Source organism: Anser brachyrhynchus (genome assembly GCF_964034855.1).
Source record: "Anser brachyrhynchus genome assembly, chromosome: 11".
NCBI lineage: Eukaryota > Metazoa > Chordata > Aves > Anseriformes > Anatidae > Anser > Anser brachyrhynchus.
Genome location: NC_137706.1, coordinates 12,333,629 through 12,358,570, shown reverse-complemented (window position 1 = coordinate 12,358,570; position 24,942 = coordinate 12,333,629). Strand labels below are relative to the sequence as shown.

The following is a 24,942-nucleotide window of genomic DNA, read 5'->3' as shown; positions in this document are numbered from 1 at the left end:
GGTTTGAGATCCCCTGGTGAGCTTCTTATCTCCAGTAATTAAGAATATCCTAATGAGCATGGTAAGTGCCTTTCTGTGCATGTTGGGATGGACATATAAGATTATGGCATCTTTCTGCTGACCTCAAGTAGTTCTGTGACTGCAGACGTTGCTCTCAGAAGTGTTGCATGGAGAAATGGTTCAGTTGTGACTCAGAACGATTTCCTATTAAAATATTAAAATAAAATAAGCACTAGTTTACTCTGTACATAAGCAAAATACTAATCATTGTAATCATCACTGTCACATTTTTACATACAGGAAAAGGAAATGCAGAAGGAAAGAAAATCATATCAACTACAGATAGACAAGTCAAAAAGTAAATATTCAAAAGAAATATTTTTTCAATATCTTACAGTAAAGTTGATCATACAAATGGCCATGCTGCAGAGCATTTATAGCCTGATCTTAGAAGGGATTTGGGTGGGGAAAACAAAAGTTATAGGCTGGCCAGGGACAGAATTTCAGAGGCAAATATAAATAATATAAATAATGATATAAATAATAATAAAAAATATTATAGTTGTATTTATATATTGTAATTATATTATAATATGTACAAATAATAATATAAATAATAATATATTACACACATATAACATAATACACAATATAGGCAGCATGTCACAAAATGGCCAACGTGAGATAGCGAGGTGAATAAGGTCCATAGACAGGATAGCATACAAATGTCCAACAAGTGTATGATCATGGAATATTTCTTGTAAAATTTATGTGTGTTTAAAACTGTATTCATGACTTCAGAGGGTGCATTTGGAATTAGGCCTTTTTTGTCCACATATGCTTTTTTTGTCCTCATATGAACAGGGGGAAATAATCAGGACTGGCTTCAAGTTTCTCAATAGGATACTCAAGAACACTGTTTCCTGGGAATTACTGGGACAGCAAAATTCAGCAGTGTGGCGGTAGCTTCAAGATAGTTACCTCAGACACCATCTGTCCTGGGTGACTCACAGTTTCATGACTGGCCACACTCCTGGCCCTACCACCTCTCTGCAAGGTCCTGCTGGGCCTCAGCCTTCCCCCTCTTCCCCTGCTCATACTTTTATATACCACCCTGCTCAAGAAACACCTGTCTGACAGGGTGAGAAGTGAGAGGAAACTTGGTCGTACTGCTCTGGGGAGCTTTGGTGGAAGGAGGAAGCCATCCGCACTGCAGGTCTCCCTTGCCCAGTGAGGACACTGTTGCTGCCTCTGTGACCTGCTGCTCCTTTGTCTGGGCCTAAAGCAGGCCCAGCTCTTGACTTCTGTACATTTAGGACCTGGTTTATAAATATGTAGCCTATATATATTAGCAAGCTCCAGCATCCCTCCACTCACATTTATGATCTGCAACTGCTGTTGTGGAAGTGTTTGGAAGAAATCCTCTTTCCCACTTTCCCACTTTTGTGCAGAAGAGGTAGATACCCTGTTATCCTTTGTAACAGGAGAGGAACAGAGTACAGGTGACGTAGCAGAACCGTCCCTGTGCAGAAGGTCTCTGCTTTTGTCTGCTGTAATGAGTGGCTGATGGAGTTATGCACTCACACTAAGAAATTCCTTTGTTGTTTGTGCTGAGGGACTTTTCTGTGTTGATAATGTGTGGAGCATTTGATTTCCTTTTTAATTTATCAGCAGGGACACTTGTTGCTTCTTCCATCCTTTCCCAGCAGCTTAACCACAGCTTGATGGTGGGACTATTTGCAAAGGTTATTTAAGAATTTTCAACTGGCCAAAGCTGAGCAGAGTTCTTACCTTGGCAGCTCTTTTACCAACTGCAGCCTGTACACAAGAGAAAAAGAGAGCTGCAACCTCGTATGTCCATGGGATGAGTTTTCTTTAGAGCTCTACTATGTGATTACCTCCACTGCAGACTAGAAATATTATTCATTCACTGCATCCTCTGCAGACACCAATGCTGAGACAGACAGAATTTAAAAAACTGAACATTTTGATGAGATGTTTCAGTTCAGTATCTAGTCACTTTGAATTTTGCTATTCTGACATTTGCAATACATTGGAAGAAACAGACATACTTCCTGTTCCTTTCTGATTTAAGATCATTAAATAAATTACTAGAAAGAGCTATTAATACCAATAAATGAAAAGCAGATAATGTAAATAGGAAAAACAAATCAGATCCATCTCTCTAGTAAGTATTCTGGAGATAAAGGTGGTTTGGGAAGATAACACAAGTATGAGAAGTAAGATGCAACACACAGAATTATTCCAGACAAACTCAGATCAGAGTCCACAACTCCTGTACTCAGATATTTTGTATTATATTTGTTCTGAAGAGACTTCAAACTGAAATGAGGTATGAATTTAAAAGGATACGAAATCCTATCTGATGTGAAAGTGAAAGTGAATTGTTTGGCCACATGTCTCTACTGAAGGTGGCTGCTCTGGCAACCCTGTCACTGATCTGGGTAGTTCAGGCACAGATAAGCACACTGAGCAGAGTGCAGGCTAATCACCTGAGTGTTTATTCAGCTTCTTGGATTTTCTTTCCTCATTGTTAGTCTGCTATTGATACCTGAGTTAATGATTTTACAGCAATGCTTCCCTCAGCAGAGAAGTCCATACCCTGTTTTATGACCCAAAGTGCCAAACTTTATTTACTCATGCACTGCCAACAGCGGTGTTTGGGTACCACAGCCATGCCTGGGGACACCATAAACAGTGAGAGTCTTCTTGGTCCTGTTCCAGCCCAAAATCAGGTGCTAGAAGAGGTGTTTGCTTGTCTCCTTTCTCTGCATTACCAACCCTACTGGCTGGCAGTGCTTGTTGTGGCCCACTTACTTCCTTCCCTAGATGTGACCCTGCGGCTTTCAGCCACTCCTTCCTCCTCCATCCGCCTGCTGCCAGGTGCTTTCCTTGGGATGTGGATAAGCACCCAGACAGAGCCGTCTCCCTAAACCCAAAGGGGATAGCTGGCATCTTGCATGCTACAGGCTCAGCCAAACCTATGGAAAAACCTTTCCTAACTTTTCTGCTTATGACCCAGGTTGCAGATGCTTTCATCTTTCGCTCCTCTAGACAATACTTCAGTATAATAAATCTCTATAACAATTGATTTATGAACATTACAACTTAACTGGTAACATTATTGTAAAAATAGCAGTATCTGGGTTTGGGAATTGTGAGTTCTCAATGGTTTCCTTCCATAGAGGTAGAGGCTTTTAAAAATTGGCATCGTCTGGCAAGAGTCAAGCCCCTGACATCCTCCACAGGCAAGCCCTTGTTGTGAATTTAAGGAGATTCCAGCTCCAGGTCTCCCTGGTGCTGTGGGTTGTTATTTTTGTGGTTTCGGGTTTTTTTTTGAGTTTTATGGTGCTGAGGGACATGGAGGGCCTGGTGGTAGAGTGAATGTGGGTGCAGAAACTGGGAAGACCCAGCAGCGTGCCCTGGACCCAGGCCTTTGCTCTGGGGCCTGCTGAGGCGGGCGTTTTGCCTCACGAAAAGGGCCGGGGTGAGCCCAGGGGTCCTGTGGCAGCGGGTGCAGCGGCAGCCTGTCGGCGGGGTGTGCTCGGGGGGCCGGGGCACCCCAAGATCCGACCCAGGCTGGGTCTGGGCCTTGGTGCCGGGGCCCCGCAGGCCGGAGGGAACGCGGGGCCCGGCTGCAAAAAGCCGCAGGGCGCAGCCGGCGTCTCCTCTTCGCCCGGCCTCCATGTCAGGCGCGCATAAAGAACCATGTCACGCTTCAGCTGGGGAAGGAAGGGCCGGGAGGGACGGGAGCCGCTCTCTGCTCTCCTCTTTTCATAGAAACCGATCTGTGTACCTAGAAAATAACAGGAAGGGAAAGCGCGGGGGGGAGGCGGGAGGGGATAAGAAGATCCTGTTTTCGGTCGCTGCCCGAGGAGTAATTCGGAGGAGACGGCTCCATCTTCCCGGGGCCGCGGCGGCTGCGGCGGGGATGGAGCGGGCGGCGTAAGGCGGCTCCGCACGGGGGGGCCGCGGGCAGCGCTGCCGCGGGGTGAGGGCTCCCCGGCCGCCCCCGCCCGGCCAGGAGCCCCGCCGCCAGCCGGCTCCCTGCTAGCGGGGGCTGCTGGGGTTGTGTCCAAGGCCTCCCCCTCCTCCCCCGCGTACACACTCACGCTCACACTCACACACACTCACACACACACACACACACCCCATCTCCTCCCGCCGCCGCCGCCGCCGCCGGAGGAGGAGGAGGAGGAGGAGGAGGAGAGGGATCGGGGATTGCCCGCGGCCCGGCCCCGTGCCCGGGCGCATCGCACCCCGCGGGGGCTTCGCCCGGCTGCCCCCGGGCGGCGTGTGCGGGGCGGGGGGTGCGGGTGGGAGGGAGGGAGGGGGGGGGACACGAACGGAGGCTCCCGCGGCGGCTCCCGATGGCTCGTCCGCGGCCCCGAGAATACAAGGCTGGAGACCTGGTGTTCGCCAAAATGAAGGGGTACCCGCACTGGCCGGCCCGGGTGAGTACCGCGGCGGGGGAGCCCGGCACCGACCCCCCCCGGTTCCCCCCCGGCCCGCCGCCGCCGCCGCCCCCCTCGCCCTCCCGCGGGGCTGGCAGCGGCCGGGCCGCGGCGAGGCTCCGCCGGAGGCCCCGGCCCCGGCCCCCGCCGGGCGGGGGGCCGCGGTGCGAGCCCACCCCGCTATTATTGTGCATCTTTTCTTTGATCTGCAGATTTCTCCCCCGGCCCCCCGGGAGGAGGAGGAGGAGGAGGAGGAGGGAGGAGGAGGAGGAGGGAGAGAGAGAGAGGGAAGGAGGGAGGGAGGGGGGCGAGCGCGGGCTGTACCTGGATTGTTATCGCGGGGAGGAGGCTTTGGGAGCCGGCAGCCCTGCCTGCGTGACAGCGATGCTGTTTATTATACGCCCTCCCTCGCCCCGGCCCCCCGGATCCCCCGTGGGGCTGGGGGGCCCCCGCCGCCGCCCCGGGCCCGGCTCCGGCCTGGCCCGGGGACGGGGACGAGGCCTCGGGCCCGGCCTGGGTTAGGGTCCAGGGGACACGCGAGGGGAAGGGGCCGAGGCCTGCGGTCAGGGTGGCGGCGCCCTGTGGGGTGCCGGTGGGCTCGGGAGGCACGGCCTGCTGCCGGCAGGTTGGGTGAGGCGGGCGGCCTGGTGTGCCCACGGTGGGCGTCGCGCCCCGCGGCCCCCCGGCTGCCCCGCCGCACGCAGGGGTTTGGGCGCTGGGCCTCCAGCTCTGCCACTGGCTTGGTGCTGTCTTGCACCTCGTTGAGTTTCTCTCGTAGCCCTTTGTCATCTTTTATTTTACGCCGCTGTGATGTAACTGAGGTGGAAGAGCATCGCGGGCATTTGGCAGTCACATAAGCGCCCCATTGTATTTAAACATCCGTATTTGGTGCAGCCTCAATAATGCGGAGCAGAGCTTTCTCCAGGGGGGTCTGGTACCATGGCACGCTTACAGGGCCTGTCCCTTCCCTCCTTTTTGGTCACTATTGTGTAAACTCATTGCGTAACACGCGTTGTGTGAACTCATTAGCAGGCATCAAACAGTGGGAGTCTATTTGTTGTCTTCTCCAACCTTTCTGGGACAATTCCATGGCTCTTGATGCCTTCGTTTCCTAGTCAAGGAAAGTTTCTGTTGTTTCTAACCTGTAAGAGCATGAAGGTAATGGAGCGTTGTATGCAATGTGTACGAAAACAGAGAAGGGCAGGCTCAAGATAGACATCTAGCATTACCCTTCAGGAGAGAGCCCTGGGAGAACACGAGTGTAAGTGGTGGGCAGCGAATGGAAAGGCTCCCTGAGCGTAGCTGAGGAAGCACCAGCAGTGCTTCTAATATCAGTATCTTCTAACAGCAGATACTCTACAAGGAGTGAAGGCCAACACCACAGGCTTAAGCAAAGGTTGGTAAAGAAATAGTGAGAGGGTGCTAAATATCTAGAAGCATGTAAATAAGGTGATGCATTCAATTATTTTGGCAGAGCAGACTAAAATTAGCATGCAAAAGGACAAACTTAATCAACACCGGGCTTGTAGTTTTGTTATTCTATCATTGTCCAGGTTGCTGGATATACTACCTAAAAATGGCAATTTATGTCAGCAGAATAGCGTGATCCACTGAAAATTGACTTCTTTCTTACCTCTGTTATGGTTTAATTTACTGTGAAAATTTTAATGGGAACAGTTGAGACCATAACCACGTGGAAGCATGTTAATCTCTTTCCTTTTTGAGCCTCTGAAAAACTCCCATTTGTTTACCTAGAAGCATAACAGGCCCTTTTGTTTTAATGACTTTTTTTTTCCTTTAAAAAAAAATCACTGTATGCTATGCAGCTGGTCATAGCCTTTGACTAGGTGTCTAAGTAGGTACGTGAATGACAATAATCTCCAAGAGAGTACATCTTCATTAGGAAAAAATAGGTGTGCTATTAACAGATCTTACTTCCTTTGTGCAGACTAACAGGATGTAAAGTTCAAGTGAAGACAAAGCAGTCTCTAGTTTTAACATGACTTAGCAAGCCGAGGTAGAAACTGTTGAGAGCCCAGAGTCAACCATCAGGCAGGAATGGAGCAGGCAGGCTGGGGGGTGTTGGTGCCGGGTTTTAGTTCACCTGAACGTCGACAGGCACAATTCCAACATGCTCCTGCAGCATGTGGAGCAGTTACATACAACTTCGTGTTAGATCGGGCTGGTGTCTGCCTGGAGCTGCCTTACTTGTGAGAAATACTCTTTGTACTGTCTTTACTAGGACTCCACCTCATCTTTGTTGCCAGGTTTTGCCTGATGCACACTTCCTTAAGTGAAGGACAAACCTGGTGAGGACAGTGATCTTCATTTTGTTTCCCACAAAACATTATGCTATACCTATGAGGAGGAAAGAATTGTTTGAGTTGAGTCAAGTCTGATATTCTGATTAATTGAATGCCTTTTATCCAGGGGATTAGCTTGTTTCCAAATCCTTGAGTGTTAGCTACCTACTTCTTCATTCATTATGCAATTAGCACGTTTGGTCTTTGTATCCTCATGTGAAAGTCGACATGTTTCATGCTAATATACTAGCTTAATAATACAACTAACAATACATTTAAATAGCAGTGTTATTGTCCTGCCACATGGCGCTTTGCATGTCTGGGACCTTTGGCAGGAATTTGCTGTGCAGGGACAGGCTTCTTAAACTGTGTTTAATAAAGCTGAGAAGTGTTAAAGCAGGGCAGGAGGACTGCCTACCCTGTAATGAAGTGCACAGGCATTACTGGCTTGGCTCTGATTCAACCGCGTGTTTCCATGTGCACGGGTACTGTCATACAGAAAATCTCGCTCAGATCCCAGAAGCAGCACAGCTGCCTTAGTGCAGATCTGCCTCAATTACTCTCGTCTTTCAGTAGGTACAACGCTCGTGGGCCCAGCTGGCCAACGTGGCACAACACTGCACCTATATCCAGCAGAGGTGGCAATCTCTAGTCCTAGACCATTAGCTTCTCTTTGGAGTTATGTTGGTCTCACGATCATCAAGAACCAGGCCGATTTTCATGACTGTGGGAGAAGAGAGAGAAACCTTAAAGGAAGTGGCCAGATAGCAATGATTGATACGCAGAGGGACTGGTGAAAAATTTTATCTAATAATTGATGGTGCGTTATGGCAGTCAAACTGCATTTCGAGTTTCTTTATGAGTCAGTCTAGCATTAATTTGAAAAGGATCGAATTTGCCACACTTAGCCAAAATGGTAATGGCCAGTAAATGTTATCTTTACGTACCCTGATAAAGTAGAATTGGTGAATAAATGCACTGTCTTCAAAAGATGCTTTTAGATACTTGGTACATGAAAGATGTCACTTGGGTCTCACCACCTGGGAAGGCTGTTTTGTATTTTGGTATGTTTTCTGGGGCAAAGCCAAAATTTCCTTTAGCTTAACTGGAGGACCGTGAGTAGGTTTAGAGTTTAGGACCCAAGAATTATATTGAAACTTAATAGTAAGAGCAGATAAAATACTGGCAGCAGTTTACTTTAACAAGTTGTGTTTTTATTTTTATATGCACCTGATCAAAAATGCGGAATAAATGCCAACTGGCCAGGTCATCCCTTGCTGTAGTCCAACTGATAAGCAACTGTGTATCCAGAGTGCATGCAGAAATAGAAGGAAGGCTGCTATGGTAAAAATATAGGAAAAAAAGATTCAATTCATTGTACATTTCATGAATGGTCTTTGCCTTTGAAGCACTAAATCCCTCTGTGTCTTAGCTCCCTGTTTTTATAGGACAAGTAACAGCACTTTTCCCTTTAAAAAGGTGTTGTGGAAACAAAAGCACTAACACTTAGGAGTTGCTTGGCTACTACTGCGATAGGAGTTCTGTTAGCACACATGGACAGAAAGACCTCTTTCTTCAGATACCCAGCTAATCTAGGATAGACGTCCTGGTCTATTGAGAAATTGCCCCTTGAATGGTCACTCAGATGAGATAAAATGGGAAGACTGGTGGTAGATCCAGAAGGATCAATAATGGTGTTTGTTTTATGAGCGACCCTGAAAAAACAATAAGCACTTAGTTGCTGAAATTAGCTACTGATTTAAAAATAGGAAGGAAGCTGTTAATGCAACTGTAGAGAGAGGAGGAAAAAGTCTGGAATGACCCCAATAAAATAAGAGCATGCCCAGGTAAATGGTTGATGCCATTGATGAACAGAAATCTAGGATCATGCAGATGGGGAGACAAGAACTAGGTTTGGATAAAGCCAGATAGTTTGTGTGGGGATGTTTAAGTTGATTTGGGACAATACAAAACAGATCCAAGCAGGTAAAACAGTGTATTTTAATGTAAAACATATGGATGTATAAAGCTGGTTAGACCATTTCATGCTGGGAGGAGAACACATCCTTTAAAGTGACAGTGGCATGCCAGATACTTTGAAGGTGCATTTAGTGTCTTGTGAGTATAAATTTCCTGTTTTCCGGACTCCTGCTCTTGTGTTCCTCTTGTCCAGTGCCCTTATTTCTGCTTTGAATTAACACCTACCTGAACTCCGGATTTGCTAGGTACCTGGCAGTCCTTGTATTTGAACATCACTATTATAAAGCATCTGCCAATTGCGATGACAGAGTGGCATTTGAGGCACTTTAATATATTGGAGTTTTAAATGGGTATGAAATTTTGAGTTTATTGCTTGTAGTGATACATAGTAAATGCTGCCATTTTAACAGGAGCTAATGTCTGCGGCAGGCTCAGCATCATAAATGTAAGGATGATTACATGATAAGTCTTAGCTGAGTGAGTCTTCAGTATTGTTTGACTGTGCCACCCCCCTACAGCAAGATGTGAAAGTTAGGTACCTTAAAGTAAGAGCTAAAGTAATCTAAGGGAAGGGCTTAAAACTAAGCTCATGCTTACAGACTTTGGTAGACTAAAGCATAAAAAGATAAGGCTAATAATACTATAGTGTTACTGTTCATTACAGTATTAAAGAATATTAAAAGTAATTATTGCTACGGAGTGACAGAATTCCAGAAGACTTTTAGTGTCAGTAGAAAATTTGTAAAAATGTATTTTAGACACTTACACACAGGCATTTTAGTAAATAAACCTTTGTTCTCCAGGTCAGTGAAGTGGATGAAGCTTGTGGGTTGATTGTGGTGAAGCTCTCAGTGTAGGACCAAGGCCCGTGCTCCCACAGCCAGGAACAGCTCTGGTCAGTTGTAATTGCAAGTATGGCAGATTGGAAATATTAAACTCTCAGACACATCATAGAAGAAAGACTCTACTCTACATTTTAAGTGTTTGATATTTAAAACAGACCATTTGTTTTCTTATTAGTATAAGGATAAGGGAAGGTAGGTTTTCCCTGGCAGGGTTTATCTTTTTTGGCAAAGAATGACAGACAAAAATCAGATCAGATCCAGAAAACTTCAAAGGGTCCATCAGAAATAGACAACAGATCTTTCTCTGTGTTTTTCTGCCAAAACCCAGTCTGCAATCTTTTGAGTTTTTCTCCTTGGCCATTTGGGACCTGTCCAGTCCTTCACCATGTGCTTTTCTCCTTTTTCCCCTTTTGGTTGCTCTGTTTTATGACATCACTTTTGCTGTGTTACTAAATATGAGTCTCCTGTGACTTCTCCTTTACCAATTCTGAGCTTCTTCCTGCTCTCTCCCTCTTTAATTATGTACCTCACTCATACATCACTCCTTAGAGATCTGCAAGCAATTTTTCAGGCAGGTCTCTGAGATGAGACATGATGTGCTGATCACTGCAAAGGTCTGTCATAACCAAGGAACTAATTCTGAGATTGTTGGCTGCTTCACACAGCACTCCCATGAATTCGGTGGAGGTGCATCTGAAAAGAGACATTTAAGGCCGGGAGTTCTTTATGGAATTGCTTTTTGCTTTCTAAGCCTTCTGCACCAGGTTGAAACATGTTGCTTAGATAACTTGAGCTTAAACTTTTATTTGCAAATATCTGGTCGTATTTAGAGAAGGTGTGAGTGCCTTTTCAGTGACTTCACCAGCTCATTGAGTACTGTTTCCTTCATTTCCTAAAACAAAAATAACAAGGAGCGAAGTGTGAATTCTCCTATTGTTTGGAAGGTGAGGAACCTCAGCAGCTGATGTTCTTTATCCGTGCTCTTGTGTTCTGCTGTAAGTGTGACTTGAAAACAGATTTCACCTGAGGTTTGTAGCTTAGAGTGGAATAGTTTTTATACAGAAAATTGAATCGTAACTTATACTAAAACCTTTCCAGTTGCGCTTGCTTGGCAAACGAACCATTTTGGGGCCAAGGTGTTCTATGTTTGATGTTATCGCAGACAAGAATATTTGGGAGAACTTTAAAATCAGTTCTTTAAATCTCTCTTTTTTAATTAGTTTAAATAACTATCCCCAAATGTGCAAGTCTGTTCTTTTTGTGTAAATGACAATAGAGGAATATATTTTCTCCTGCAGCGTCATGTTTTACAAGCTCAAATGAAGCTAGCCCAGAAGGAGGACAGTTGACTCAGAAGTTTTGAGGCATTAAGCATGTAAAGATTTTCATACCCATTCCGTGCAGGCTTTGTGTTAGATGTTTTTCTTGCCATTCCAAAGCTACCGAATAGATCTCATCAAGTAACCTCATGGAAATCACTGGATAGACACACGCTTTGTCTGAAGGGAAGGTGCCCCTTTCAGTCAAATCTGTAGCCTGTCAGGTCAATCTGCATGTTCTTACTGTTAGTTTCAATTACATATATTAATTGACAGATCTCTTCTGTTTGTTATTGTGTTAAAGAACCTGTTAGGAGACCAGCTGGAGTGAAGCACAGGCAGCAAAACAAAGGCTGAGTTTTCAGTCTTAACTCTTTCCTGATTTCTCTATCCTAATATTGAATTGACGTTAGTTTTCTTGCATTTAGGGTAATAAAAATGTTCCAAGCAAGTGATTGCTGTCAGTAAGTATCTACAATTGTCATCTGAGGATAGATGAAATGATTTCCTGATAATGCTGGAAAAGTGATGACAATGTAGAGATCTTTCACATTTGAACTGTTTGCAACGGTGTTGTCTGAGCAGTAAAGACCTTCCCACTGTATGCTTGAGAGGCATAAGGAGAAGGAGTCTGCCTGAGGCCTCTCAGTAATACTGTAATTCAAGTGATAAATATAGCAACAAACACTGGAAAGTAGCCTGCGTGGAGCAGGCAGGAAGAGGATGTGGAGCCAGCTTTCTAAAGGTGTCAGGAGTTAGCTGAACGTCAGTGCTTTGCTCTATCTTTAGGTTCCTTAGTGCTTTTCAAGTCTGCCCCTGTGTCATCTGTGTCTCCTACCTCTAGATACCACGGGTATCCGTGTACGTGTGTGCCTGCACGTAGCTGTTCTGTGCGTATGTATACACACCGGGATGTACACGAGGGATGCTTAAAACATAGGAGTATCACGTTGCTGTGGTAGCACACCACTTGATTCTGGACTCCAGTAGAGGCAGCATCAGCAGAGAAGGGCCCGGTAGTTTGGCCGAAGCACAGTAGGAACAACTAGAATAAACAGTTATTTAAAAGATTCCAAAAAATATTTGGCAGACAAGTGAGTATCATGAAGTAAAGCTTTTAAAACTTAAAGAAGGAAATGGATCCTTGCTTCCTCCTCTGGGGAAGGTCCCTGCATTACTGGCTTTGCACTTCTGAGATTGTTTCGTTCTTTTGTGTAACAGCCAGTTCTAAACCTGATACAGAAATTGGAAATAAATTGCAGTTTCACTTCCAGTTCTTCGTTCTTCTACTTGGACTCTTTGACAAGACGGTCTTGATAATAAATATTTTTACCTAAAGAATATATAAGACCTGCCTATTTCATTTCATTTCATTTCATTTCATTTCATTTCATTTCATTTCATTTCATTTCATTTCATTTCATTGTTCTAGAAAACAAAAGGAAGGTAAGATAGTTGATTAAATAGTACAGCATCTTAACAAAAGAATGAACTTCCCATGTTATGATATTGTTCCTGTTGCTCTGTTCTGAAGTTCCCCATCCTTCAAATGGTCCCAGTTCAATCCAAATGGTACCTTCCACATCACTGCTGCTCTGAAAAGACACATAAAGTTCTCGAATTTTAGCAGAGTTTAATCCCCATCTCCTGGCCTTTTGTAAACCCCTGCTGAAATCTGAAAGTGCCTTTAGAGTCAACATAAAAGGAGGAGAGATTGTACTGTGCTCTGAGAAGCACAAAGCCCAGAGTTAGAAGGGACAGGTGTCCAGAGAGTTTGGTGTCTGCCTTAGAAAAATACATTTAAATCTCTTTCAGTTTTCCATCAGCAGACTGAAAGGATAATTAACATACATCTGTAGCCCTGAAAATGCAAACTGGAAACAACTGTTTATTTTGCCTTGCAGCAAAGTGTAAAAAACCTAGAGAGGCTGTTTGCCAGCTCTAGTTTGGCTGTTTGAATAGAAGGCATCATGTAACAAAAGAGGAAAAACAGCGCAAGGAATGTCATACGCCAAAGAATTTCTTTAAGACGATCAGTTAACAAAGCATCCTACATCCAGCAGAGTAAGTGGGGCTAGGGAGGAGGGAAAAGATTCCAGACTGTGTAGGAACCTTGCAGGATCACTGGTGTCACTGATGTCAGCTAGAAAACAGCGTGTAAGTCTTGAGAGTCAATGATTTTGTACTTGTCAGGCTCGGAAAGCACCTACCTGTGAAGCAATGTGTAGCAGAGGTAAACCCGTGCAGAGGCAGTGAGTAGAAGTAAGTCTGGGAGAGCTCAAGACACAATTGCGCAGTAATGCAAACCATTTCTGGGAATCAATCCCATATCAAATTGGATTATAAAATGTATAAATAAAGTATATATTGAAACTTGATAATAATTTAGGGAGTGACCTTACAGAGATATGTAGCATATAGACTGGAGATGCAATCTAGGTGGGAGAAGCAGGAAAGTGCAAATGGAGGAGCAAATGCTATGGTTGCAAAGAACAGTTGTGGGGTTACGGTCCTTCCCCTGATGTGCTTGTGCATTCTGCATAGAAAGTCATTGGATTCAGGTAGCTCTTTTTTGCCGTTTTCTCTCAGCACTGTGAATCTTACATAGCACAGTGTTCAAGCCTCCCTGAAAGGGATCCTGTGAGCCAACCCCGTCTGTATTCTGGAGGACAGGGTGTCTTCCTCAGCTGCTGTCTCCTCAGCCTGAGAAAAACAGACAAATCAGGAATCCAGGTTTCGGCCCCTGGCTGTTGCCCAAGTCCCTAACCTATTGTTTGGTAACCAGGAGGCAGTTCTTCCAGCTCCACCTCCACCTATCCTTTGGGAAAACTTTCACCGCTGGGCACTTAGGGTTTGTCTTTCCTATGGCAGATATCAGTGTCTTCCGTGGGGAGGAAGGGAAGAAAGCCCTGATCAAGTGGCATTTAAATTAGCACGTGTCACAGGTTCGCCATCCTGACAGAGCAGCCTAAGATGATGCCGGAAGGCAGAGCTCTGTGCCTCAAAAGGAGCCTTGCATCCTTCCCCTTCTCGAGGAGTTTTGCCTTCGGGTCCCACTGCTGGTGCAGAGGCCACCCAAGGGCAATGGGTGAGGGGTCCCTGACCAGCAGGGGCAGAGGGGTGGGCTTTGCACCTCCCGGCAGAGGCGAGGCTGCCCATGCGTGGCCTTTCTTCCTTGGGAGACCATTTATTATTAATCACTGTATGTAAATGAAGCCTTCCAGCCCCATTGATTGGTTTCGCGCTGCGCTGACGTAAACGTGTGCGTTTTCATGAGCTTCCTGCAACTGCTGAGCAGCCCTCGCGGCGGTCCCGCACGGGGCCGAGAGGTTTTCCTGGGTGCAGTCACACCACGTGAGGGCTGTCTGCCAGCCCCCTGGCAGGATGTGTGTTTGCATGTGGGGATTTCTGCATATTGCCTCGACCTTTGCAGCACGTTGGCTGTTCGAGTGCAACTTGTGGTCCACTGTTGGCTTCCTGTAGTATTGCTGCTTCCAGCTTTCTCTCTCTTACGTTGCCAATCCTTTCCTCCCAGATGTGTTAGCTTTTTCCTTTCGCAAACTAAATTTTGGGTTACTTGCGGCTCGTATTTCTCACAGACCTAGGGCTCTGTGAGTCATTTGTCATATCCGTTTTGCCGCCGCTGGTTTCAGCGGAGTGACTGCATGTTTATCCACACACGCACAGGAGCACAGGAGAGTACCTTGGTCTCAATGCTTGCAAAGGCTCCCGGCATGCTGTCCTGCGACGCCTCTTCCAGAGCACGGCAGGCGTTAGGTGAGGCAGATCCGGACAAGGAATACAACCCAAGCAAGGCGTCTCGTGCCAGGCACTGTGCCATGCTGTGGTGGCATCTTGTGTCATTGTTTGCTTAAACTAATCACTTGCTCGTTGGGTTTCAGCCCAGATATCCTTCTTGCCATCTGAGCCAACGTACATTAGTATTTCTACAAGGATTTCTTGAAGCACAGCTATCTGGGATGCAGTGAGGAGTGCTCATTCAGGGTTATTCCATTATTGTGGAAGTGTTTGCGAGATGGAGGTCCCTGGGATGTTAGCACCGTACCGATAGCACTACGTCCCCTTACCCACCGGCAGGCTCCTGCTGGGCATCCCGAGTGTTTGAAGCCCAGTCAGATCCAGCTGCAGGGCTGGAGGCTTACTGCCCTGGTTGTTACAGCAGAGCGGAAGGAAGATCATGCCTTTGCCATCAGTTTGCTCTCTAAAGACCATGTCCCAAAGCAAGCGAACGAGTTTAACTGCATAAAGATTCCTTGATTTCAGTAAAACCGCTTACATCTGTGGTGCCCTGCCTGTAGAAACACAAAGTAGGACCGTAGCCTGAGGGAGAAGGCAGGCGTTCATCTTAAAAAAGTTAAAAAATAAAAGATGACATTCCATACTGCAGTGCCTCTCCAAATACCAGGGCTTTTGAAGGATATTAGCGGTGCAGCGAACTCAACAGATAATTCTTTTCGTATGGTGTCTGGATCAGGTGACTCACACATGTTCACATTTTCAGGTACTCGCTGTTGCTGCTTATTATCAGGAGTTATTTTTCAAAATCTTCCTCTTCTGCAAACTTTATTTTTCTTTGTCACAGTCAGTATTTGTATAACAGCCTTTAGAAGAAGGTAGCATAAAGTTATTAAGCCTCGTGGCTAGAATTTTAATGTCTGTGATGATTTATCACTGGTAATAAGCCTGTCCTGTCTGTTAATATTTTGTTTTCTCTGTGTTTGTTTGAGAGACACTGCTTTGGAGCTTTTCATTGCTGTTAAGAGAGCAGGTCAGTTTTCTGAGCAGGTTTTTTTGAATTGGTGCTTCTGGTAAAATGACAAAGATTCCATGTTAAAAGATGAACGCAGATTAGAGAAGACGCAGTTGTCAGACAGGGCTCTTCAGCATTAAAACGCTGTGAGTGCTTTCTCCTTGTCTTCTGCAAGATGCTTTGTGCCATCTCCCGCCTTACGAATGAGTGGATTCACCTGTGTGTACAATTGCTGCGCTATTGTGCTGGATGGGATCTGATCATACAAAGGCAAAGACTTTGTTTATGGTGCCAACTGCGTGCCCAGCTATGCTTCCAGGATCAGCTCCTAGCTGTTAAGTTTTTAGAAGCCCATAATAATAAAGATTTTAGTGGCAATATGTTAAGAAGAACGCCAGCTTCTTCAGTAGGTGTGGGAGCAAGGGGACCAATTTTTTAACAAGAAGCTTTTACTTTTTCAAAACATTTGCTGCTAGATGAAGATGTTAGTTTACTTCTTTGTCAAAAGTCAGCAATACACTTGACCTGGTGTAGTAACAGGGGTGTCAGAGTCATCTCTACAGCCAAAAGTTTGCTGTCTGCATGACAGATTTTATTGAAAAGGGCTGCCATCATGCGCGGTGCCTGTGAGATTGAGCTGGGGATCTCCAGGATTAAAAGCATGAGCAGTGCGAGCTAAAACTCTTTGGCTGTGAAAGATGGTTTGGACATGTCACGTGTCATCACCAATGCTTTAAAAAGTGAAAGCAAGCGATACCTAAAATTAAAATGTTGAATACCGGCCTGAAAGCCTTATGACTGTATTTCACTGATTTGTATGAGGTGTATGTAAACACAGTACCTGGATCCCAGGATAAATCTGTGTGTTTAGTGTTCCCTAATGCCCTCCCCAGTTCCAGATTTGTGTCTCATTAACCAAGTTCTCTTCTCTGTGTAATTGCCTTTTCCTAGTTATTTGCACAAGATGAGTCAGAATAATACGCTGTTTCTTTACAGCTGCTTTATAAAACAAAATGCTAACCTGATGTAAAACATGGATTTTTTTTGCCGAGCTGCCAATGGAGAGTGCTAAGCTTCCTTGCTCAGTATGGATGCTATTCCTGATTTAGAGGTAAAGAGTGTTTTAAAAATTTAGTATTAATGTATGCGGGAAAACAGCTATTACCGTTCCACACATGCAATTTGCCCCTGACAGCCTGTATCCTTTAAAAATCACTGCTCCTTTAAAATTAATCCTCTGGTTGCCCCTCAAAGTCAGTTACAGAAATGAGACAGAGTAATGGCCAGAAGCCCTGGTGGTGTTTGGAGAAGGAAAGTAAGAGAAAATCAGAAGCTTTTGGAAGCAAGCAGATTTCTGGAGTAAACTTTGTAACTTCCATAGTACAACTGCTCCTGAGTCACTGGCTTTTGTAGGTAACTCGTGTTCACAGAAACACCATATTCTGAGAAGTCATTTAAAGGTAACACAAAATACTGACACGTACCTCATACACAAATTCAAGTTAACTTACTGGATAGAAAGAGAGGATGTTCCAAAGTAAGTCTTAAACCTACAAGTATGTAAACATGTATGCAAATTCAAGCCCATAATTAATAGAGATTAAAATCTAAATCAAAGAGAGTACTCGCGTGCTTAAAACTCGTATTTAGGGTTTCTGATGTGAAATTGTTAAATAAGCGTATTTTTTAAAATAATGGGCATGCCACCCTACAAGTCTGGTCACTACCATACTGATACATCCCACTTGTCTCTGATGTTAATGCCACTTACAGCTCAAAAAAAATACATCTTTTTGTCTTTCACATTTTCGTTATTGCATTTGAGTGATCTTTTTCTAATCTGGCTTAGCAATTAGGATTTAAATTCCTAGGTCCATATGTACATATGGGAGTGCTTCAAATATTTTAATGCAAAGAGTTTCATTCCTGTAGGCTGCTGCTTGAGGGTTGTTTTGGTTTGGTTTGTTTTTTGAGGAAAATGTTCATTTTGATAAACAAGGTTGTTAATTTTTTAGGGAGTATCTAAGTAAATATAAGCAACATTACGTTTTTGGTTGAATCTAAATGAAGGCTAAATGAAAACTGTCATTCTGAGGTTTTGGAAGCAGAAAAAACAGGCAGGTGGGAAGGAGTATGACTTGGCTTGGAAAAGCTCATTCCTAACTCTCTCTAGGCAGACAGATTAAAATTCCTGAGAGTTTAACCTAGACTGAGGGACTTTGCAGAGAGGGTATTTGACACCGTAATGACAGCAGAATCAAAGTAAGCCCAGTAAAAATACCAAGTTTGGGCCTGACTGCTGCACAGAGACCACTGTGACTGCGTGAATCTCTTCTTCAAAAAAAAAGCCCAGTTGTTTCAGTGACCCAGCTGACCCAGGCAGAAGTTGCGTGTTAGTTAGCAAAACAGGCTGCTAGTTTCATCGGTTGGCTTGCACCATAGGTGGGGCTAAGGCTGGGGGTTAATGACGACAATTATTCACAGACAGTTGTTCAGTTTATAGCAACCTAAGGCTTTCTACAAATGCCGAGCTCTTCTGCAGGTATGAATTTGCAGTTTGTCAGCGGAGTAAACAGGAAATTCTGACTTTGAATGAAAAATTATTGCAAGTCACTCTATTTCATTGGCTCTGCAATTAGATTTCATGGTTTCTCGTTCTCCCTAGACGGAGCACATGTTGTTGTACATGTGATTTGCGTCACAACAAAATAATTGGCCTGGGTGCTGATGATATTTGGTGATTATTACTCATCCCATAGCGCCAAAATCTGGATTTAGACCTTTGTGCTGCTGAGGAGTCACAGTCTGAATGCAGTTGTTCAGTGATAAGGAGCATTTTGGTCCCCTGATATAATCCTTAGCTGCAAGTAGGGCTAACAAAACAGGTCACAGAGTACACAAGCAGGAGGTTTTTCTGTTCCCAAAGGCCCAGCTTAATGGTTGCAGCCTCCAAAGTGTCAAACTTGGAACCTCCCTAGCAGGAGCCTTCTAGCTGCAGCAAGTGAAGCAGCAAGTGAAGCAGGTCGTTCCCTTCTGCGCCTCGGATCTTTGTGTCCACCCTTCGTAAACTGAAGGTTCGCACCTGCAGTCTCCATCGATCAGATTTCCTTACAACAATTCTAGCTGCAAGCCATTGTGTCAACAGGCTTTGTGTACTTTGTGGGAAGCTGGTCCAAATCCTGCAGAACAGCTCTTGGTGTTCTTCGGCCTGGAAGTTTTGTGCCGTTCCAATTTTTTCAACTGACTTTTTAGGGAAGTAAATTGCATTGGAAGAGAAATAGTAAATTAAGCCAGCCAAGTCTGGAGATTGCAGTCATCCAGAAATTTGCTTACCTTTTGGCTTTAAGTGTGTCAATATAAGAACCAGCAACACTTCTTTTAATAACAGCTTGAGCAGTGAAGAATGGATCTTCGGATATGTGAAGCAGATGAGCCTTGAGTATAAAAACTGGTTGTGTGTATTTGACCAAATGTCAGTGTCCCAGGCAGGCTGCATCCGACTGAAAAGATTTTGATGAAGTCAACTGGCCAAAACATTCTATCGCATGAATACAACATTTTTCCTGAAAAACAAAAACCATCAATGAAAGAGTAAAATTCCAGTGTAAAAATTGGAAGGCCCCAAAATATTCATCAGTCTTTCGTGTTCTTGTACCATTCATCCCCTCTTTCTAACAGATCTGATATGACAGGTGGCAGGATTCATCCGAGCACTTTGCGGAGGAAAATGGTATGATTTTAGTGTCCCTTTGGCTTACAAGAAGAGAGTGGCGAGAGAGAAATATGGTGTTTGTGAATGTGCAGTCCCTAAAATTTCTCATGTGTTGATGTCTTGACTGTTTAATCAGTGTTTATTTGCTGTATGTCTTCCAAACACATTTTTGTATGTGCATTTCTTGCACACTTTTAATATTTCAAGATAAAAATATTTGTAGTAAGATGATAAAGTAGGATAACCAAATTTTGTCATCAGAAGGTGCTTTAATTTGGTGTTAGTGCACTCACTGTGGTTTGCTCAGGTGGATGTACATTGCAAACAGTATTTTGATACCCGAGGAATAATTTACTTAAAGAAGTAAACACAAAATGCCTCAGAGCTGGCAATATTTGTTGAAAAGGAACAACCTCTCACCACCTATCCACAAATAAAAAAGTAATTTTGTGAGCCATGAAACTTAAGAAGATTATTTTTCTCTGGCTTGCCTTTATGTGGATTCCCTGTTGTCTAGTGTTGCGGTTAAGCTTGCATTGCAAGCTGTCTCTCAGCATATGGGCTACTGGTCTGTCCATCTTTGGATGGACAGCTTGTTTATCACAAAACATGAGGAAACTTAATACCTCTGGTCTTTCTTCTTTTGTCTGATGTGGCAAAATGAGCTGACGTGTTCCTAAGTTACTGCAGGTGAGAGTTTGACTGAAAATAGTGTGATCACATCCTATCCTTTCCTTACGAAACAGCCTGGAAAAAAAAATCCTAATACTAGCACTATTGCTTCACTGAAAGTGGCAGGGAAACATTTCATTTGGAGAAAATGGAGCAGTTTTGCAACAGTCCAACTTTGGTGTGTGGTTACTGACTGGGAGGATTGCAGCTTGATAACCTGAAATCTTCATCCGACAAAGCTGAAAGTGTTTGTTATTAGTAATACCTGGCTTTTCATCTCTGGCCTTCATCTGCTTTATAGGAGGAACTGTACCATCGTCCCCATTTGTAAAATGAGAGCGAAGGAGGTGCAGTGATGTGGCCAAGGGCAGCCCAGAGGCCAGTGGCAGAGGCAGCTCCCCAGTCCCCTCCTCTGGCACCCTTCTGTCCCAGCCATGCAAGCTGACAGAGGGCTCGAATCACATGAATAGGCTGGTTATCTACAAAGTCATGCATATAGATACTAGTCATGCGGAACTAAGCTTTGGCCCCATTTTCATACTGAAGATGAAAGCAGCTCTGCAGAAAGTGTATTTCAACTTTCTGTCTTAAAAAATATGCTGCTAATTAGGGATGTAAAGGGGCTGAACTCAGCTGCAGGACTGCTGATCTTTCCTAGTGAGACATTGCCTGCCAGCATTGTTTGGACTCCAACTAACCCTTCATTGTCTTCTATCTCGATGAGGTCCCGAGCATGCACAGGAAAAAAGGATTGATGTCTTTATATTGTCATTTCTGGCTGTCTGCAGGATACCCTTCAGCCATTTTCAGCAGTGCTCAAAAGTATGCTCTGCTGTTTTTAATCTTGTTTTGCTTTTTGTTTTTGCTGGTGGCACTCTTCCATGCCCAGAGACTTTTTTAATTTTTACTTTTGTAGCCGTGCAATTCCACCTTATTAAGTTGGATTCCGCTTCTAGTCTCACCCTTCACAGAGTTATCTTTTTTAATGGGTGAAAAAGTGCATATGCCAGCATTCCACACCAGGAGTTCTAGTGTATGATGTACATCAGGGAAAGAGTTGTGCTCTGCTTCAAATATCTCGTAGTCCTGATAAATGAGAGTGAAATTCTGCAGTCTCCAACCAGCTTTAGTTGGATTGTTGTTCAATTTAAGTACTACAGGATCTGAGTCACAGTTTTTAGGTTGGAGAAGGTTGGATTTTTTTTTTTTTCATTTTAGGATCCTCTGGGGAAAAAAATTAATATTTCACATTTTTGTAGAGCCGTATTTTAAACAATGGTTTAGGAAAGATACTGCCGTACTGCTAACTCCCAGTAGCACTAGCTATTAAAAAGTATATTAAATCCACGTGAATAAAAATGGCACGTTATAGAAAAGCAAAATACCCTATTTTAATAATGTATTTTGAAGAGTATTGCTTTTAACCATTTAGAGCTGTGTTAATAAGCTAACTGCAGAAGATCAAGCTGCTTGCATGTGTTGGGCAATAATAAGCAACTTGAACCACTTTCCAGCAAAAATACTATAGGCCTTTGCTTGACTGCTGTGCAGCGACTCCAGGGATTTCAGGGGGAGATACAGATCTCTGCAATGCTTCTGTGTGCTTTTGCCAATCAAAGGCATTTACAGTATGTCAAAACAATCAGTGATTACTGCGCTGCAGTTTTAATTCCCTCCTTTTGCAAAATAAAAGGACTTGTTCTTGTGGTTTTAGTGCCCACATAAGCATCTCTGCATGCTGAAGTAAAGCTTTCTTGTCTGTGCATGTGAAGCTGATAGGTATTTTTGCACAATACGTGGGTTTTTGTCAGTGTAGAATTGTGTTGGAGCATAATGGAGCAAGGTCTGGGAACTGCTGTGGTCCGAAAGCCACCCCGATAGCCTGGAAGTCCTGCTTCTGAACAGCAGCACACCCGCAGCACAGGGGTTGTGTGCTAGCCGTACAACATGACACCTGCTGTCCCTCCAAGTGGAAGGAGATGGATGCATCTGGGATGCCCTTCAGCTGCGGCGGGCAGCGCTGCCCTTGTTGTGACTGCTGCGGTAACGTAAACCTCCGCAGAAAGCTGCTTGCCGTAGACAAACAGAGACTAGGCTTGCCGTTTCTCTCTGCACGTCTCCGAGAGACATGTTTCCCATTTTGCGGGGAATGTAGAGCTCTGCAGAGCAGAACACCCAGGAGGGGGTGCAGCCTCCTCTGCTTCTGCACCAGCCCTCCCAGGGAGCTCCTCCGCCTGCCTGGAAAACGCTGCCTTATCCCACAGGCAGGCACGGGGATGATTTGTGCTTCTGGGAGCCCCCGTTTTTCTCGGAGGGCAGCTCCGCGCTGCCTTCCTTGCAGGGCTACAGATCTGCAGCCCCAGCCCGACCCACCCAGCCAGCGCCTCGCTCCGCAGGCTCCCTCGCCTCAGCACAGCCACTATGGGAGGAAGGGTCTGCAGTACGAGGGCTGCCAAACCCAACCCCGGGAGAACCAGTTGGAGACACTACCTGAGAAGTCAGCAATTGCTCAGCACCACTGAGAGCAAAATATTCATGCTGCTTTTTACATGCTAGCCTGTAAACTGCAATGTAAGTAGGCAGATTTCTTGCTTCCCCATCGGTAGTCCCTAGCAACACCGTTTGATAAAGCCCTGCTCTCGTTTGAGAGGTCCAGGCTGAATTTTCTGTTCAGCATTCCTGACCCTAGAAGCCTGGCATTTGTTTACTGAAAAAAAAAAAAAAAAGCACAGTTACGTCTTTAAAGCTCTGCTGCTCGGTTGGCAAACAAATGCTGGGAAGTGCAGCTCTGCTGAGGTTGTGCAAAAAGAAAGCAATTGTTATTCATTAAGCAGATGACAGCAATGGGAGTAAAGGGGATAAAACTCGAAATCTGAAACCACCTGCTTTAATTTTAGCCATAATTGAAGCGGCTGCCCATGATGTTGCTGATGCACGTATCAGATTTGCACGCCATGCACTGCTCTCCCTGATTTCTGTGGCAGCAAGCTCCAGCCCACTGTCTGCTCTGCTTCAGGAGGGGATGAATCTCCTGTTTGATTGCAGGTTATAACGGGCACTTTAGAATCTGTTTGTTTCCTTCCAGGAGCAAAATGCAGTAGCAGTCTGGCTCTCCGATAGACAGATGCTTTAGTCATTAGTGAGGTTTCTGTGACTACAACACTGTGCCCTAGTATGGGTGCACTTATCTCTTTTGTTCCTGGTTCGAAGCAGTGATGCTTTCCTCGCTCTTGTGCTCACGCGCCAGCTCCCTTTCTCTCCCTCCCTCCCTCTCTGCCTTTGATCTTGCTGATATGGGGAAAAATATCGGATCCAAATCTTCAGCATATTTAACCAAAACATATTGTAGGACGGGAATAATTTGTGACCGAGTACAGCAGCAGGGGGCTGCAGTATGGTTGCTTGTACTGCTTGCTTTCCATTACTGCAAAACAGCAGCAATCATCAAGGAGTGCTGGGGTTGTTCTGCAGCTAAATAAGCACTTAGAGCCTCGGCGTTCATGGAGGGCTAAAGTGGTTTTGCTGGGAATGGATGGGGTGTGCAAAGCTCGCTTCTCCTGGTCTCTAATGCAGGGATTCTGGCGAAACAGGCAAAAAGAGATCTTTCCTAATGGCAGAAAGGGTCTCATCCTTCCCTAAATTCCCTAGAGTTCTTGCCACAGATTTAAAATGCTATAAGATAACATTGTCGCTTCATATTTTGACCTCATTATAATACTAAAGACATAAGCCTGAGAGCTGGGGAGCTCGCAGCAAAATCAGCAAAGGCAGGACAAGTCTCGACCTCAGCTGCACAGTGCAACGTTAGAGTGGGAGCATTATCAGCCTATCCTTGAGCTGTTTAGTGCAGATTTATACTGCATGTGTTTGTATGTCTATGCCAACTTTCAAAAGCTATGAAAAGCTTTTTTATGGTTTCCTGCGATGATACATAGTCAAGGGGGATACTCGGATGAATAAAGAAATATGCCACAAAATGGGGAGCAGGTGAGCTGCGTGACAGATGCCTGTGCTGTCCTTTACTGTGTTTGGTGCTGCTCCTTAGCTAGTGGTCAGAGTTGCTGGGAATATGACATGGGGCTTAACTGCACTTGGGACGTTGCTTAGGAGAAGATCCTCACTGCTTTGGAGCGTAGCACATTGTGCGATCTAAGATCCCCCTTCCCTTCTGGTCAGCATTCCCTGCTAAGCATGTCTTCATTCCTCCGCATTACTGATCATTTACAGCTGTTAGCTTTATTTCATGAGAAATTCTTAAAGGGCTGAGACAGTAACTGGACTGCGCTGTTCTGTAATGCAGCCCAGAGCTGGCTCCATATTTCAAGCAACCAAATGAGATTCTCAGTCTAGTCCCAGCAGACATTGTTTGTCTCGGTCACAGGAGTCCACATTTTTCTGGGATCTCGTCTCTCTTTGGACATCATCCTTGTCATAATGAAGGGGAAGACAGCTATGGCATTCAGACAGTTGAGGTGTATTACCCCAGTACTTGGTAAACTGCCAGCATAGCCTTTGTTCGTCCAAAATGTAGATACTTCCAGCTTTAAGCAAGCATATGTTGTATTATAGAGTGGGATGCATTATCTCCCTGATTTGCTATCAGCTTGTAAAGTGAGCTGCAGTGTTTTCCCCTTCATACTTTCTTTCACCGTTACAGTCTAATACCTGTATTTAAATCATGAATTACTGAGCCAATAATCACATTGTGGGCACTTACTTAAAAACAAATAGTGAATGTCAGAAAATAATGAGTTCTGGGAAAATATCTTTGGCACTCTTTCCCCTGGATACTCCTGGTGATGAAGAGGACCCCGAACAGCTTGTCGTGTTGTTCCTGTTCCTGCTTTTACACAGCTGAACTGAAA

At 44.8% G+C, this 24,942-nt stretch overlaps 1 protein-coding gene across 1 annotated transcript in view; it reads left to right on the top strand.

Moving 5' to 3' along the window:
* Positions 1-3,887: 3,887 nt before the first annotated feature.
* HDGFL3 (HDGF like 3) overlaps positions 3,888-24,942 on the top strand; it is a 37,959-nt gene continuing 16,904 nt past the window's right edge. The window contains exon 1 of the mRNA XM_080607731.1: positions 3,888-4,475. Coding sequence (XP_080463857.1) covers positions 4,392-4,475 — 84 coding nt within the window. The 5' untranslated portion in view covers positions 3,888-4,391. The remainder of the gene's footprint in view (positions 4,476-24,942) is intronic.